Raw genomic sequence first — 16,245 nt, 5'->3', positions numbered from 1 at the left:
GAAAAAGCTATGGCTATATACATTTCTGAGCACACAGTCTCTCCTGGAGCTCGGTGTCCTGGCTCAGCCTGGTCTCCAGCAACTCCAGTCCTTGTCGGTCCCCCATCGGGAGATTGAAATCATCAGGCAAGGACAAATCTCCCACCGACCCATTGGCCCATCGGTCCGATACCACCCGGACCTATAGAAAAAAATAAGCACTTAATCACTGTCACACCCCTAAAAACAATTATACACCAAAAATAAATATGCAAGTTATGTTCACACCTGATTGCCCACTCCTTAACACCTTAAATTCTTCCGTAAGGGCTCTGTTTTCTTTCTGTTTTCTTTCATGTTCTCACCTTCATGTCTACCGCCATCATTTGGCACGTTGAAGTGTCTCAATATAGGCCCTGTTTGAAACAGTACATTGAAATGAAATACTGTGCACAAAAGAACAGATAGGATAAGTCATCTGGGAAAAGTGAATGAATTACATACATGGCTGTCCTCCACATGCTGCTGTGGTGAATATGATGCTGGGGAATATGACGCTTGTCCTAATTGATAGAAAGATTACAATAAAGGGGCTTGTTTCACCTCTGAAATTCATTCAGTACTTAGCAGGAGAGAATACATCCTCCAATGGATTTTGTCATGAATAATGCTTCACTTACTTGTATTCGACCCCTTGGCCCCTTGAAGGGGCATCCGTGTTATAGGGGAGAGAACTAATTCTAAGAAGAAGAAATACATAAGTACAGTACATTTGGAAATTGACCAGGAAAGATGATTTATGGTTCAGAAATGGAACTTTGCATATAATCAAGCATTTAAAAATATATATATTTTACATAACAGCTCTAAAGTCTACGACCCCCACAAGCGTCTTGGGACTTGTCTGAAGTCGGTACAGCCGATCTGCCAACTTCTGCCTGTAGCGGCCGAACAGTTTGGGCTACTACACACTAAAATAACCCATCTGTGTAAAGGTGAGACTCTCTCACGAACACGTACAGTTGTCTGAAGGTCTCCCAGTACCAGTCAAAAAAAATATGGAAATTTATGGAGACTGTTTTGTGTAAAAAAATAAGGGGTTACATACATGTAAATAAAATTAATAAAATGTTTCCTGATCTTTTTTTAATATCTATCAGATATAGGATAGAAACTTCCTTTAGATTGTTTTGGGGGGATATCTGTTGTTCAATGTAGAGAATCTGTTATTCAATGCGTTTGCTTTGGCTAATAGCAGTAACAGACCCAAAATAAGTATCAAATCATTTTTGTATATATTTATTTTATGCCTCAAGAGGTCTTAAAATTCAAAAATCAATTTAAAACAATTTCATATACAGTGCATTCGGAAAGTATTCAGACCCCTTCCATTTTTCCATATTTTGTTACGTTACAGCCTTATTCTAAAATTGATTACATGCATTTTTTCCTCAATCTACACACAATACCCCATAATGAAAACATTTACCCCATAATGAAAACATTTTTGCAAAAGTATATAAAAAAATTAAACATCCTTGAGATGTTTCTACCACTTGATAAATTGAATTGATTTGACATGATTTGGAGAGGCACACACCTGTCTATATAAGGTCCCACAGTTGACAGTGTTGACATGTCAGAGCAAAAACCAAGCCATAAGGTTGAAGGAATTGTCCGTAGAGCTCTGAGACAGGATTATGTCAAGGCACAGATCTGGGGAAGAGTACCAAAACATTTCTGCAGCATTGGAGGTCCCCAAGAACAGTGGCATCCATCATTCTTAAATGGAAGAAGTTTGGAACCACCAAGACTCTTCCAAGAGCTGTCCTCCTGGACAAACTGAGCAATTGGGGGAGAAGGGCCTTGGTCAGGGAGGTGACCAGAATAGAAAGAGGAGTGGGAGGCCCCGGTGCACAACTGAGCAAGAGGACAAGTGCATTAGTGTCTAGTTCGAGACCCAATCACTACATTGAGACCCAATCACTAGCCACTTTAATAAATGGATCACTAGTCACTTTATATAATGCACACTAAATAATGCCACTTCAATAATGTTTACATATCTTACATTACTCATATCACATGTATATACTATATTTTAGACCATATATTGCACCTTGTAAATGCCGCTCAGCCATCGCTCATCCATGTACTTACATGTACACATTCTAATTCACACCTTTAGAGTTGTGTGTATTAGGTAGTTGTTGGGGAATTGTTGAACTAGAAACACAAGCATTTCGCTACACTTGCATTAACATCTGCTAACCATGTGTATGTGACATGGTATGGCAACTGCTCGGCATCTGACCGTAAGGCGCTACAGAGGGTAGTGTGTACGGCCCAGTACATCACTGTGACTAAGCTTACTGCCAACAAGGAACTACAGTTGAAGTCGGAAGTTACATACACTTAATTTGGAGTAATTAAAACTTGTTTTTCAACCACTCCACAAATTTCTTGTTAACAAACTATAGTTTTGTCAAGTCGGTTAGGACATCTACCTTGTGCATGACACAAGTAATATTTCCAGCAATTGTTTACAGACATATTATTTCACTTATAATTCACTGTATCACAATTCCAGTGGGTCAGAAGTTTACATACACTAATTTGACTGTGCCTTTAAACAGCTTGGAAAATTCCAGAAAATGATATCATGGCTTAAGAAGCTTTTGATCGGCTAATTTACATAATTTGAGTCTGTTGGAGGTGTACCTGTGGATGTATTTCAAGGCCTACCTTCAAACTCAGTGCCACTTTGCTTGACACCATGGGGAAATCAAAAGAAATCAGCCAAGGCCTCAGAAAAAAATTGTAGACCTCCACAAGTCTGGTTCATCCTTGGGAGCAATTTCCAAATGCCTGAAGGTACCACGTTCATCTGTACAAACAATAGTACACAAGTATAAACACCATGGGACCACGCAGCCGCCATACCGCTCAGGAAGGAGACGCATTCTGTCTCCTAGAGATGAACGTACTTTGGTACGAAAAGTGCAAATTAATCTTAGAACAACAGCAAAGAACCTTGTGAAGATGCTGGGGGAAACGGGTACAAAAGTAGCTATATCCACAGTAAAACAAGTCCTATATCGACATGACCTGAAAGGCCGCTCAGCAAGGAAGAAGCTACTGCTCCAAAACAGCCATAAAAAAGCCAGACTAAGGTTTGCAACTGCACATGGGGACAAAGATCATACTTTTTGGAGACATGTCCTATGGTCTGATGAAACAAAATAGAACTGTTTGGCCATAATGACCATCGTTATGTTTCGGAGGAAAAAGGGGGCGGCTTGCAAGCCGAAGAACACCATCCCAACCATGAAGCAAGTGGGTGGCAGCATCATGTTGTGGGGGTGCTTTGCTGCAGGAGGGACTGGTGCACTTCACAAAACAGATGGCATCATGAGGTAGGAAACTGATGTGGATATATGGAAGCAACATCTCAAGACATCAGTCAGGAAGTTAAAGCTTTGTCGGAAATGGGTCTTCCAAATGGACAATGACCCCAAGCATCCTTCCAAAGTTGTGGAAAATGGCTTAAGGACAACAAAGTCAAGGTATTGAAGTGGCCATCACAAAGCCCTGACCTCAATCCTATAGAACATTTGTGGGCAGAACTGAAAAAGTGTGTGCGAGCAAGGAGGCCTACAAACCTGACTCAGTTACACCAACTCTGTCAGGAGGAATGGGCCAAAATTCACCCAACCTATTGTAGGAAGCTTGTGGAAGGCTACCCAAAATGTTTGACCCAAATTAAACAATTTAAAGGCAATGCTACTAAATATTAGTCGAGTGTACGTACATTTCTGACCCACTGGGAATGTGATGAAAGAAATAAAAGTGGAAACAAATCATTATCTCTACTATTCTTCTGACATTTCACATTCTTAAAATAAAGTGGTGATCCTAACTGACCTAAGACAGGGAATTTTTACTAGGATTAAATGTCAGAAAAACTGAGTTTGAATGTATTTGGCTAAGGTGTATGTAAACTTCCGACTTCAACTGTATATACTAGGAAGGCCCAAAACATTGTCAAAGACTCCAGTCACCCTATTCATAGACTGTTCTCCCTGCTACCTTAAAGCAAGTCTAGGTCCAAAAGGCCCCTCTTAGCGCACGGATGCCGCTAGCGGGATCAAAATTGACAACATCCGGTTAAGCTGGAGTGCGCCAAATTCAATTGACAAAATCGTAATATTAAACATTCATGAAAATACAAGTGTCTTCCATCGTTTAAAAGCTTAACTTCTTGTCAATCCAACCGCTTTGTCAGATTTCAAAAAGGGTCCCAGCTACACAACAAATGGTCATTTTGTTCGATAAATTCTTTCTTTATATCCCAAAAATGTCAGTTTAGTTGGCGCGCTTGATTCAGTAATCCACTCTTTCAAAATGCATACAAATGAATCCAAAAAGTAACCAGTAAAGTTTGTCCAAACAAGTAAAATTATGTTTCTAATTAATAATCAGGTACTCTAATATCTAAATAAACAATCAAATTTAAGACGGACAATAGTATTTTCAATAGGGAAGATAAATAATGAAGAGCGTCCACCTCATTCACGCGCAACAAAACTACATTTCTAATGAGAGACACCTTGGAAAAACTACAACTACTTAATCATTTTTCAAAAAACAAACCTGAAACCCTTTCTAAAGACTGTTGACATCTAGTGGAAGCCATATGAACTGCAATCGGGGAGCTATATTTGTATATCCCATAGACAAGCATTGAAATGGAATGTGACCTCAAAAAATCATTTTCCAGATGGATTTTCTTTCGGTTTTCACCTGCGATATCAGTTCTGTTATACTCACAGACATCATTGTAACAATTCTAGAAACTTCAGAGTGTTTTCTATCCAATGTTGCCAATTATATGCATATCCTAGCTTCTGGACCTGAGTATAAGGAAGTTTACTTGGGCAAATCATTAATCCGAACTTCCGAACACTGCCCCCTAGCCCTAAGAGGTTTTAACGGCTTCTACCCCCAAACCAATTAATCAAATAGCCACCCAGACTATTTGTTTGTTTTTTACACTGCTGCTACTCACTGTTTATTATCTATGCATAGTCACTTTACCCCTAACTACATGTACAAATTACCTCGACTAACCAGTACCCCCGCACATTGACTTGGTACCGGTACCCCCTTTATATAGCCTCGTTATTTTTTATTTTATTGGGTTAATTTTCAAGCACTGCATCGCAATTTGGTAGGCCCGGGATTACCTTGTCCCATCGCGCCCTAGTGGCTCCTGTGGCGGTCTGGGTGCATGCTTGTGGAGTCACAACCAAGAAGGCTCGAGGCTGTAATCATTGCCCAAAGGTGCTTCAACAAAGTGCTCAGTAAAGGGTCTGAATATTTATGTAAATTGGATATTTTTATCCATATTTTTTAATATTTATATTTTTATAAATAACGCTGTTCACTTAACCTGGAAGCCAGCCGCACCAACGTGTCGGAGGAAGCATCATACAACTGGGCCACTCAAGGATATTCAGAGACTTGTCCCAAAGCAGCTCCTGCAATGTCTTGACTGTGTGCTTAGGGTAATTGTCCTGTTGGAAGGTGGACCTTCGACCCCGTCTGATGTCCTGAGAGCTCTGGAGCAGGTTTTCATCAAGGATCTCTCTGTACTTTGCTCTGTTCATCTTTCCATCGATCCTGACTAGTCTTTCAGTCCCTGCCACTGAAAAACATCCCCACAGCATGATACTGCCACCACCATGCTTCACCGTAGGGATGGTGCCAGGTTTCCTCCAGATTTGACGATTAGCATTCAGGCCAAAGAGTTCAATCTTGGTTTCATCAGACCAGAGAATCTTGTTTCTCATAATCTAAGAGTCCTTCAGGTGCCTTTTGGCAAACTCCCAGCGGGTTTGTCATGTGCCTTTTACTGAGGAGTGGCTTCCTTCTAGCCACTCTACTATAAAGGCCTGATTGGTGGAGTGCTGCAGAGATTATGGGTTAATTAGAACAGTGGTTAAAACCAAATGGCAAGAGTTTTGGCACAGGAAGAGAAGGGGAAGACACCTGTATAAGATACGGGAAGAGGTGGGGGCAGGATGTCCTCAGGCCAAGAGAGAAGGGAGGAAAGTGTAAACACAAGGCTAAGACTGGGACACACAAGGCTCAATAGTACATTGAAATTGGTCGGAAAATATCCGACTGGGAGGAGAAGATGGAGACAATGGAACCTGTTCTTGTTCAGTGCCAGAAATATGTGAGGAAAGTGAGCGATTGATATTATATTTGAGGAGTAATGCGGATGAAGAGCCAGGATTAAGTGAACTGTTGGGTAAATCTTCAGGGGATGTATTATTTAATTATGTATTTTGTTTCCTCATGGAGACGAGAATATTGGGTAGGATTTAGACCTTCACTGTCTCTGGTCCACTCTCCAGTCCAGTTGATGGCGGTAATGTACCTTAAAGTTGGTTGCCAAATGCTATTGAACAGGAATATGTGATGGTGGAGGTGTGGTTGAGAGGAGGGGTGCTATTGGTAGTGAACTACTATAATGTCAGATATTGGACCTGGAGGTGCTGGAGAGGGTGGAGGGCCAAGATAGAATTAAGGTAATGTGGTGTGGGGATTTTAATGCATACAACACGAGGGGGGGGGGGGGTCCCATGGTAGACAGAGGATTGTGGGGATATTGTGAGGAGCAGGAACAGGGCATTTAGAGTACTGAAAAGGACACATAACTTCCAACATCTGATTCAATATAAGCAGGCTCTGGTGAGGATAACTATCCGTCAGGGAAAGAGGTCATGTTGGCGTCAGTCCTGTGACGCCATTGGAAGGACGACACCTGTGGGAGAAGTGTTGGGGATGATTAAAAGGATGAGTGGGGTCAGAAGAGAGTGGAATTATCCACAGTTGACGAGTGGGAAGGATGTGGCAGTAACAGATGAGGAGAAGGCAGAGATGATGGCCTAAGCATTTGTCCAAGTGAATAGCTCTGGAGCAGAGGGGGAGAGAGAGAACGAGAGAAAAGCATTCTGGAGTGCTGGATAGGAAGGAGAATATAAATTATGCCTTGAATGCACCATTTACCATGGTAGAGGTGAAAAGGGCAATAGGTAAGTCAGGGTTAACTTCACCTGGGAAAGATGAGGTGTACTATATTATGTTGGCCCATTTTAGTGATGAGACACACTACAGGTGGAGATGGGGGATATGCCATTGCAGATTAGGAGACAGCAGCTGGCAATTAATTATTGGGTCAACCTACAGGGACATGGAGTGTCTCATCCTGTGAAAGGGATTTTAGAGGCATGCTGGGTACATAAGCGAAGACAGAACATAAGTTTTGGGTGGGTGGGTAATGCCTAAGGAGATGGAGATGGGACTGTATGGAAGGGAGTTTAGTCCAACGGGAGCTATTCCTGTAAATTCAACATGGCTAGTATTTGATCTAGAAGTGTTTGAGATACTACAGAAAGATAGGGAGGGTGTTGATCCATCTGATTGGTGGAGTGGGTCCAGGGTTTATGGGTTGATGTGAGCCATGACCAGCCTTTCAAAGCACTTCATGGCTACAGACATGAGTACTATGGGTCGGTAGTCATTTAGGCAGGTTACCTTAGTGTTCTTGGGTACAAGCACTTAATAGTGGGGATGTTGACGTTGTTAAACGCCACTTAAACGTGTACATGACACTGCAACAAAATTTCCCAATGGGGACAATAAAGTCAGTAAAGTAAAGTAGTTTCAAAGAGCAAGGAGGAAAAAAGCCTGTTATGGACAGTGATGCTGCACAGATGACAGAAGCAATGGAATAGAGATACTAAGGTCAGGCATTTATTTCAAGTACAGAAGAAAGTTGGGGAGGGGAGGACGGCAGGAAGGGACAGAAGAGAGGAGGCTATTTTTACAAGATTAAGGGTGGGACACAGCCAGTTGAATAACACCTTAAATGTGATAGGAAAGCATCCAACAGGAAAGTGTGGTTATTGCCATGAAACACATACAGTGGAGCATGTATTGCTACAGTGTGGGCAGTATCAGAGGGAAAGAGAGGCTGAGATCTTGTATGAGGGAGAAGGGGATACAGGAAATTATATATTGAGTAGAACGTCATTAGATATAGTCTCAAATATTTTGTTATATTTTTTTTAATAGCAACGGGGCCGGCGGGTGGGATTTAGTTTATCCCTGTCTCTGCCCCACACTCCAGTACAGTAGGTGGCGGTAATGCACCATAACGTTGGATGCCAACCGCTGTTAAAGAAGAAGAATACACCGTTTGACGTCATAACCATGCGACACTCAAAAACTAATACGTGGGGAGGTGAGTTGGCGGAAAAAAAAAATCACGTTTTTGAGTGAGATTGTTTGAGAAACAAGTTGACTCATTTAGCTGTTTATTTGTTTGATTTAAAAGCCATTTTTCTTAAAAATTGCAAACAGTAAGTATGTTGTCTGGCCAGAGGCTAACTATACGGCTTGCCATCGAACCAACGTTAGCTAGCTAACACGGTGGCCAGTTAACGTTAGTTACCTTGTTTACCAAACAACAAGGACTGAATCCCGAGGCTTCTGTTATTTTGCATTTGAAACTTTTTCGAACTGTTGATAACATAACATCAAGTTAATCACTACCATGAGTTTGACGATGGAGACCAGTGTCTCTTTCCTCAAATATGAACTTGCATCGACCATCGAACAGGCAGTGAGGTGTGCAGTAGAAGCCGTTTTGAAGGAAACTGCTAGAGTAGTCGGTATCAAACTGGCCGCAGCTCGGACTGCTGCTGCTGAGTCTCATCGTGAGAACCAAAGTTTGAGAGAGAGACTTGACGTATCTGAGGGTGAACTCAAAGCAACACGGTACTACATGACAGCAGCCGAGAACAACATCAAACAGTGTTTACTCCTTAATCACAACCAGCCTAGATCAGGTGCTTTAGGACCTGGTTCGGAAGAGTCTCCTTTTCTCTTTCCCCCCACTGCTTCGGGGAGTCCTTCCAATATGCTCACGACCCGTGGCCCCAAGTCGTTTCGAGCCTCATCCACACGATCACAGTTTTCTAAGTCACTCCCCAGTGTAGGGCTTTGCTTACCAACAGTGCAGCATGAATGGCCCAGGAGCAGTGAAAACTTGAGAAGAATACGGACATCCTCCACTGTCTCTTCTACCAATCCCTCACAAACATCCAAAGTGCCACAATTAGAGGTTGGAAACTCATCTCATCACACTGAGGAGGATACAGAGGGTCAATTCTACATTACAGACGATGGGGTTGCAGAGAAAGGTAGGCTTACGCCCTACACAAACATTTATACTGGGCGATTCCACTCCAGCTCAGCCCAAAAATATTTAGGGTATTTCAGATTTTATAGTCAATTCTCACAACTTCATTGGGAGAAAGGATGTTTAACATGCATTTGACCCTTTTCACAAACAATTTGAGAAAAAATGATACATGGTTCCTGAAAGACTATGATTTGTGAACCGTACACAATTCAGACATGTTGGTGTCATTATACTCCTCAATAGTGTGCTCTAAAATATGGAGTGTGGCTATATTCTTTAGAAGAAAATTCACAAATGTATTCAACATAAGATGCCCTTTTTGATTTATCTTATTTTTTAGACATTGTTTGCAACAATATACTCATCAAACACATCACATTTCCAGAGTGGGCTCTGCCACTTTTGAAGAAATTATCAATTTTATACATAGAAATTGACATTATAGTTAATTAACCAACCACTGCCCTCCTGTAGGATTCAGCAAATCACCATCAGAGGGAGTTATAATATATGCCATTTAGCAGATGCTGTTATCCAATTCACCCTGCAGTCATGCGTGCATACATTTGACATGTGGGTGGTCCCGGGAATCTAACCCACTATCCTGACATTACAAGCACCATGCTCTACCAACTAAGGTACAGAGGACCACTGTGTTCCCCTTGAATCCATTTTTTCATTCACTGTATTGTTCATAAAATTGATCAGAACTTTAAAAGTAACAGTCCCCACTCAGGAAATGTGACATACTTGTATATTGTTTAAAACAATGTCTAAAAATTTACCAAATCAAAAAGGGTACTTTTGAAATATTAGTTTTAATGTTGAATAAATGCATGTGTAAAATTGTATTTTATAATATAGCGATTCTCCATATTTTCGAGCACTCTTATTAGGAGTATAACGACATTAAGCTGTTGTCTGTATCATGTACGGTTCATGGATCATTGGGTCCATGTATAGGTCTAAAAAGGACCAAAAATGGCCACTTATTTATTTATTTTAATCATGATTACAAATGTAAAAAGCATATCACACATCCATCTTCCCAATTAAGTTTCTATGTGATAATTGTCATAACAATCTGAGATACCAAAAATATATTCAGGCTATGCTGGCATGGAATTCCCCTATTTTCACGTACTCAACAAATGAAAAGTCTCCTACTGATCATGATGATATCATTTATCTCTCTCAGAGTACAAAGTCCGTGCAACTGGAGGAGAGGACTCTGGAATAATTCAACAGGAGCAGGAGGGAGGAACAGTGGCAGCAGAGGACCCTCACAGAACTTCTATTACCAACTTTGAGTTGGAGATGGGCCAGAGTCACCCAGCAGGCAATGTGAATGACCTGGGCCTGATCCAGGTGCTCGATGAGGTGGATGAAGTTAAAAGAACAGTTAAAATTGAAAACGACCCTGAGGTCCCAAGTATGCTGGAGTCCCACCTCCCTGGGTCATCACAACTGCCACAGATGCCAGCTCACATTGATAATGATGGTGACAATGATGGTAACTTCATGGGGTCTGTCCCACCCTCTGCAGGGGACGCTGGTCTTCTAGGGGCTTTTGAAGTCCGAAGGGAGAGCTCGGATAAGGTGCATCGTTGCAATGTGTGTGGCCGGGGATTCCGCCGCTTCTACTGCCTGAAGACACACCAGCGCATTCACACGGGTGAGCGGCCATATCCCTGCAGGTATTGCGAGAAGCGTTTCCGACACCTGGACAGTCTGCATAAGCACCAGCGCATCCACACTGGGGAGAGGCCCTACCGCTGTGCCCAGTGTGGCTGCTGTTTCAGGGAGCTAGGCCAGCTCAAGAAGCACAGGCTGACTCACTCACCTGCTCCCACCACACCCCACCCGGTAGTGGCACTGTCTCTACTCCAAGCAGGGCCCTCCTATACATGGCCACACCTCCACTCACAGTCCCTGGATTCCTAATCAGGATGGATTTGGTACACACATTCATATAAACATATTTTGTAAACATGATATGATGGTACTAATTTTGTGTGTTAAGTTCACCCTAATCATCACGGTCCTAGAGGTGTTACTACAGACCCGGGTTCATTCCCGGGCTGTGCCACAACCGGCTTTGGCCGGGAGTCCCATAGGATGGCGCACAATTGGCCCAGCGTCGTCATCGCACTCTAGCGGTTCCGAAATTTTGGGAGAAAGGAGGGTAAAAAACAAGTAAAGAATAATCTATTTCTATTACTGCTTGTTCACAATGTTCTTAATTGGCATAAAAGGGTGTTCATTATGCAGTCACAGATGTGAGCAGGTCTGCAGATTCTGCCTGGAAAGGTTTATACAACAGTTTGACATCGAGGGTTGATTTTCGTTAACTACACACCTGGTAAAATGGAAATACAGAACACTTTGGCTGAGTTGATAGCACAATACAGAAATTAATAGTGTATTTTAGTTGGTATTACATGCAGATCTTTATCAACAGTTTAACACTATAATTATAAAGCCAAAACTGAAGGGAAAATATGTATTTAAAGTGATGCTTCTGTTGTATATTGTTTTCATTAGCCTGTTCATTTTGAACAGCAATGAATTTATGTTGTACGTTTTTGATTTACCTAAAAAAGTCACATTTTCAGAGTGGTATTGGATTATTTTGTTTAATATTGTTACAGTAAAATATGACTTCATAAACAGTACCCAAGACACCAAGTTTATTCATGATAAAATATAGTTATTACAATATGTTCTACACGTCATAAAACGCAGATAACTATACTACCCGTCCTTGCTGTCTGGCATTGCTCATCTAGGGCCCTGTGTTTTGTACAATCATGTAACAGCAAGATTTTTCTCCATTGTAGAATAATAGTGAAGACATCAACTATGAAATAACACATGGAATCATGTAGTAACCAAAAAAGTGTTCCACAAATAAAAATATATTTTAGATTAAAGATTATTCAAAGTAGCCACCCTTTGCCTTGATGACAGCTTTGCACATGCTTGGCATTCTCTCAACCAGCTTCATGAGGTAGTCACCTGGAATGCATTTCAATTAACAGGTGTGCCTTAAGTTAATTTGTGGAATTTCTTTCCCTTATGCATTTGAGCCAATCAGTTGTGTTGTGACAAGGTAGGGTTGGTATACAGAAGATAGCCCTATTTGGTTAAAGACCAAGTTCCGTACCATGGCAAGAACTGCTCAAATAAACAAAGAGAAACGACAGTCCATCATTACTTTAAGACAAAGTCAGGTAGCCTAGTGGTTAGAGAGTTGGGCCAGTAACTGGAAGGTTGGATCGAATCCCCAAGCTGACAAGGTAAAAATCTGTTGTTCTGCCCCTGAACAAGGCAGTTAACCCACTGTTCCGAGGCCATCATTGTAAATAAGAATTTGTTCTTAACTGACTTGCCTAGTTAAATAAAAAAACTAATAGTCAATCCTGAAACTTTGACAGTTTCTTCAAGTGAAGTTGCAAAAACCAAGTACTATGATGAAACTAGCTCTCCATGAGGACTGCCACAGGAAAGGAAGACCCAGAGTTACCTCAGCTGCAGAGGATAAGTTTATTAGAAATAACCGCACCTCAGATTGCAGCCCAAATAAATGCTTCACAGAGTTCAAGTAACAGACACGTTCAGAGGAGACTGAATCAGGCCTAAAATATATTTTGATTTGTTTAACACTTCATTGGTTACTACATGATTCCATATGTGTTATTTCATAGTGTTGATGTCTTCACTATCATTCAACAAAGTAGAAAATTGTAAAAAAAAAAATAAAGAAAAACTCTTGAATGAGTAGGTGTGTCCAAATTTTGACTGGTACTGTATTTGTTGTGTTTTCATAAACCACATTTCCATCCACAGTTTTTATGCAGGTAAAGTCATACCAAATAAAAAATCATCACGACAGCTGCGATGGAAACAGGACGTTTTAGTACAATTTTATAAATGCTGACAGATCATTTGTTTATTCAACATAGTAGGATCTTTATGTGTCGGTAAGATTAATTATGTGAATAATGGCAGTGGAAAAGCCTTTATGTGCATATATTGATATAATAACCATCATATCGAAGTAAACTTGATATGGTGTGTGGTCCTCCCACTACGACTCGTCTGGAAAGCGTGCAGCTTATTAGACTACAGATGAACAGTGGCGTAAAGTATGTTCCATGACCAAAAGTATGTGGACACCTGCTCATCGAACATCTCATTCCAAAATCATGGGCTTTAACAGCCTCCACTCTTCTGGGAAGGCTTTCCACTAGATTTTGGAACATTGCTGCGGGGACTCGCTTTCATTCAGCCACAAGAGCATTAGTGAGGTCAGGCACTGATGTTGGGTGATTAGGTCTGGCTCACAGTCGGCGTTCCAATTCATCCTAAAGGTGTTCGATGGGGTTGAGGTCAGGGCTCTGTGGAGGCCAGTCAAGTTCTTCCACACCGATCTCGACAAACCATTTCTGTATGGACCTCGCTTTGTGCACGGGGGCATTGTCATGCTGAAACAGGAAAGGGCCTTCCCCAAACTGTTGCCACAAAGTTGGAAGCGCAGAATCGTTTAGAATGTCGTTGTATGCTGTAGCGTTAAGATTTCCTTTCACTGGAACTAAGGGGCCTACACTGAACCATGAAAAACAACCCCAGACCATTATTCCTCCTTCACCAAACTTTACAGTTGGCACTATGCATTCGGGCAGGTAGCATTCTCCTGGCATCCGCCAAACCCAGATTTGTCCGTCGGACTGCCATATGGTGAAGCGTGATTCTTCACTCCCAAGAACGCGTTTCCACTGCTCTAGACTACAATGAGACGATTGGTTAGAGCGTTGGGCTAGTAACCGAAAGGTTGCTGGATCGAATCCCTGAGCTGACAAGGTAAAAATATGTTGTTCTGACCCTGAGCAAGACAGTTAACTCACTGTTCCCCGGGCGCCAAAGATGTGGATGTCGATTAAGGTAGCACTCCGCACCTCTCTGATTCAGAGGGGTTGGGTTAAATGCAGAAGACACATTTCAGTTGAAGGCATTCAATTGTACAACTGACTAGGTATCCCCCTTTCCCAATGGCGGTGAGCTTTACACCGCTGCAGCTGACGCTTGGCATTGCGCATGTTGACCTTGGGCTTATGTGCAGCTGCTCGGCCATGGAAACCCATTTCATTAAGCGCGCAGTTAACAGTTATTGTGCTGACGTTGCTTCCAGAGGCAGTTTGTAACTGTAGTGATGGTTGCTACTGAGAACAAAATATTTTTACGCGTTTCAGCATTTGGCGGTCCCGTTCTGTGAGCTTGTGTGGCCTGCCACTTTGCGGCTGGTCCGTTGTTGCTCCTAGACATTTCCACTTCACCATAACAGCACTTGCCATTGACCGGGACAGCTCTAGCAGGGCAGATATTTTATGAAATTACTTTTGGGAAGGTGGCATCCTATGATGGTGCCACATTGAAAGTCACTGAACTCTTCAGTAAGGCCATTCCACTGTTTGTCTTTGGAGATTGCATTGCTGTGTGCTCGATTGTATACACCTGTCATGTGGCTGAAATAGCAATATCCACTAATTTGAAGTGTATTTGGTATATGATTGTAATACCCTTTTATTTATCCATACTGTTTCCCACATACTTTCTACAGTACATTTAATCAACTCTTATTTAAATGTACAGTGGCTTGCGAAAGTATTCACCCCCTTGGCATTTTTCCTATTTTGTTGCCTTAGAACCTGGAATTAAAATGATTTTTTGTGGGGTTTTTATCATTTGATGTACACAACATGTCTACCACTTTGAAGATGAAAAATATTTTTTGTGAAACAAACAAGAAATAAGACAAAAAAACTCAAACTTGAGCATGCATAACTATTCACCCCTCAAAAGTCAATACTTTGTAGAGCCACCTTTTGCAGAAATTACAGCTGCAAGTCTCTTGGGGTATGTCTCAAAAGCTTGGCACATCTAAACACTGGGATTTCTGCTTTCTTCAAGGCAAAACTGCTCCAGCTCCTTCCAGTTGGGTGGGTTCTGCTGGTGTACAGCAATCTCAAGTCATACCACAGATTCTCAATTAGATTGAGTTATGGGCTTTGACTATACCATTCCAAGACATTTAAATGTTTCCCCTTAAACCAGTCGAGTGTTGCTTTAGTAGTATGCTTATGGTCATTGTCCTGCTGGAAGGTGACCTCCGTTCCAGTCTCAAATCTCTGGAAGACTGAAACAGGTTTCCCTCAAGAATTTCCCTGTATTTAGCGCCATCCATCATTCCTTAAATTCTGACCAGTTTCCCAGTCCCTGCCGATGAAAACATCCCCACAGCATGATGCTGCCACCACGCTTCACTGTGGGGGTGATGAGAGGTGTTGGGTTTGCGCCAGACATAACGTTTTCCTTGATGGCCAAAAAGCTACATTTTAGTCTCATCTGACCAGAGTACCTTCTTCCATATCTTTGGGGAGTCTCTCACATGCCTTTTGGGGAACACCAAACATTTCTGCTTATTTTTTTCTTTAAGCAATGGCATTTTTCTGGCTACTCTTCCACAAAGCCCAGCTCTGTGGAGTGTATGAATTAAAGTGGTCCTATGGACAGATACTCCCATCTCTGCTGTGGAGCTTTGCAGCTCCTTCAGGGTTATCTTTGGTCTCTTTGTTCTCTTTATTGCCTCTCTGGTTAATGCTCTCCTTGCCGTGAGTTTTGGTGGGTGGCCCTCTCTTTGCAGCTTTGTTGTGGTGCCATATTCTTTCCCTTTCTTATAATGGATTTAATGGTGCTCTGTGGGATGTTTAAAGTTTCTGATATTTGTTTATAACCCAACCCTGATCTGTAGTTCTCCACAACTTTGTCCCTGAACTGTTTGGAGAGCTCCTTGGTCTTCATGTTGCCGCTTGCTTGGTGGTGCCCCTTGCTTAGTGGTGTTGCAGACTCTGGGGCCTTTCAGAACAGGTGTATAAATACTGAGATCATGTGACAGGACATTTAGATTGCACATAGGTGGACTTAATTTA

At 41.8% G+C, this 16,245-nt stretch overlaps 1 protein-coding gene across 1 annotated transcript; it reads left to right on the top strand.

Annotated features, from left to right (window-relative positions):
• The first annotated feature begins 8,272 nt into the window (after positions 1-8,272).
• Positions 8,273-13,051, top strand: LOC115104687 (Krueppel-like factor 6). The gene is made up of 2 exons (XM_029626038.2): positions 8,273-9,254; positions 10,455-13,051. Exons 1-2 carry the CDS (start codon positions 8,606-8,608, stop codon positions 11,198-11,200), a joined length of 1,395 nt encoding a protein of 464 aa, XP_029481898.1. The 5' UTR covers positions 8,273-8,605; the 3' UTR covers positions 11,201-13,051.
• The last annotated feature ends 3,194 nt before the right edge of the window (positions 13,052-16,245 follow it).

The sequence above is a fragment of the Oncorhynchus nerka genome, linkage group LG22 (genome assembly GCF_034236695.1).
Source record: "Oncorhynchus nerka isolate Pitt River linkage group LG22, Oner_Uvic_2.0, whole genome shotgun sequence".
Classification (NCBI taxonomy): Eukaryota; Metazoa; Chordata; class Actinopteri; order Salmoniformes; family Salmonidae; genus Oncorhynchus; species Oncorhynchus nerka.
This window is presented reverse-complemented; position numbering and strand designations above follow the sequence as displayed.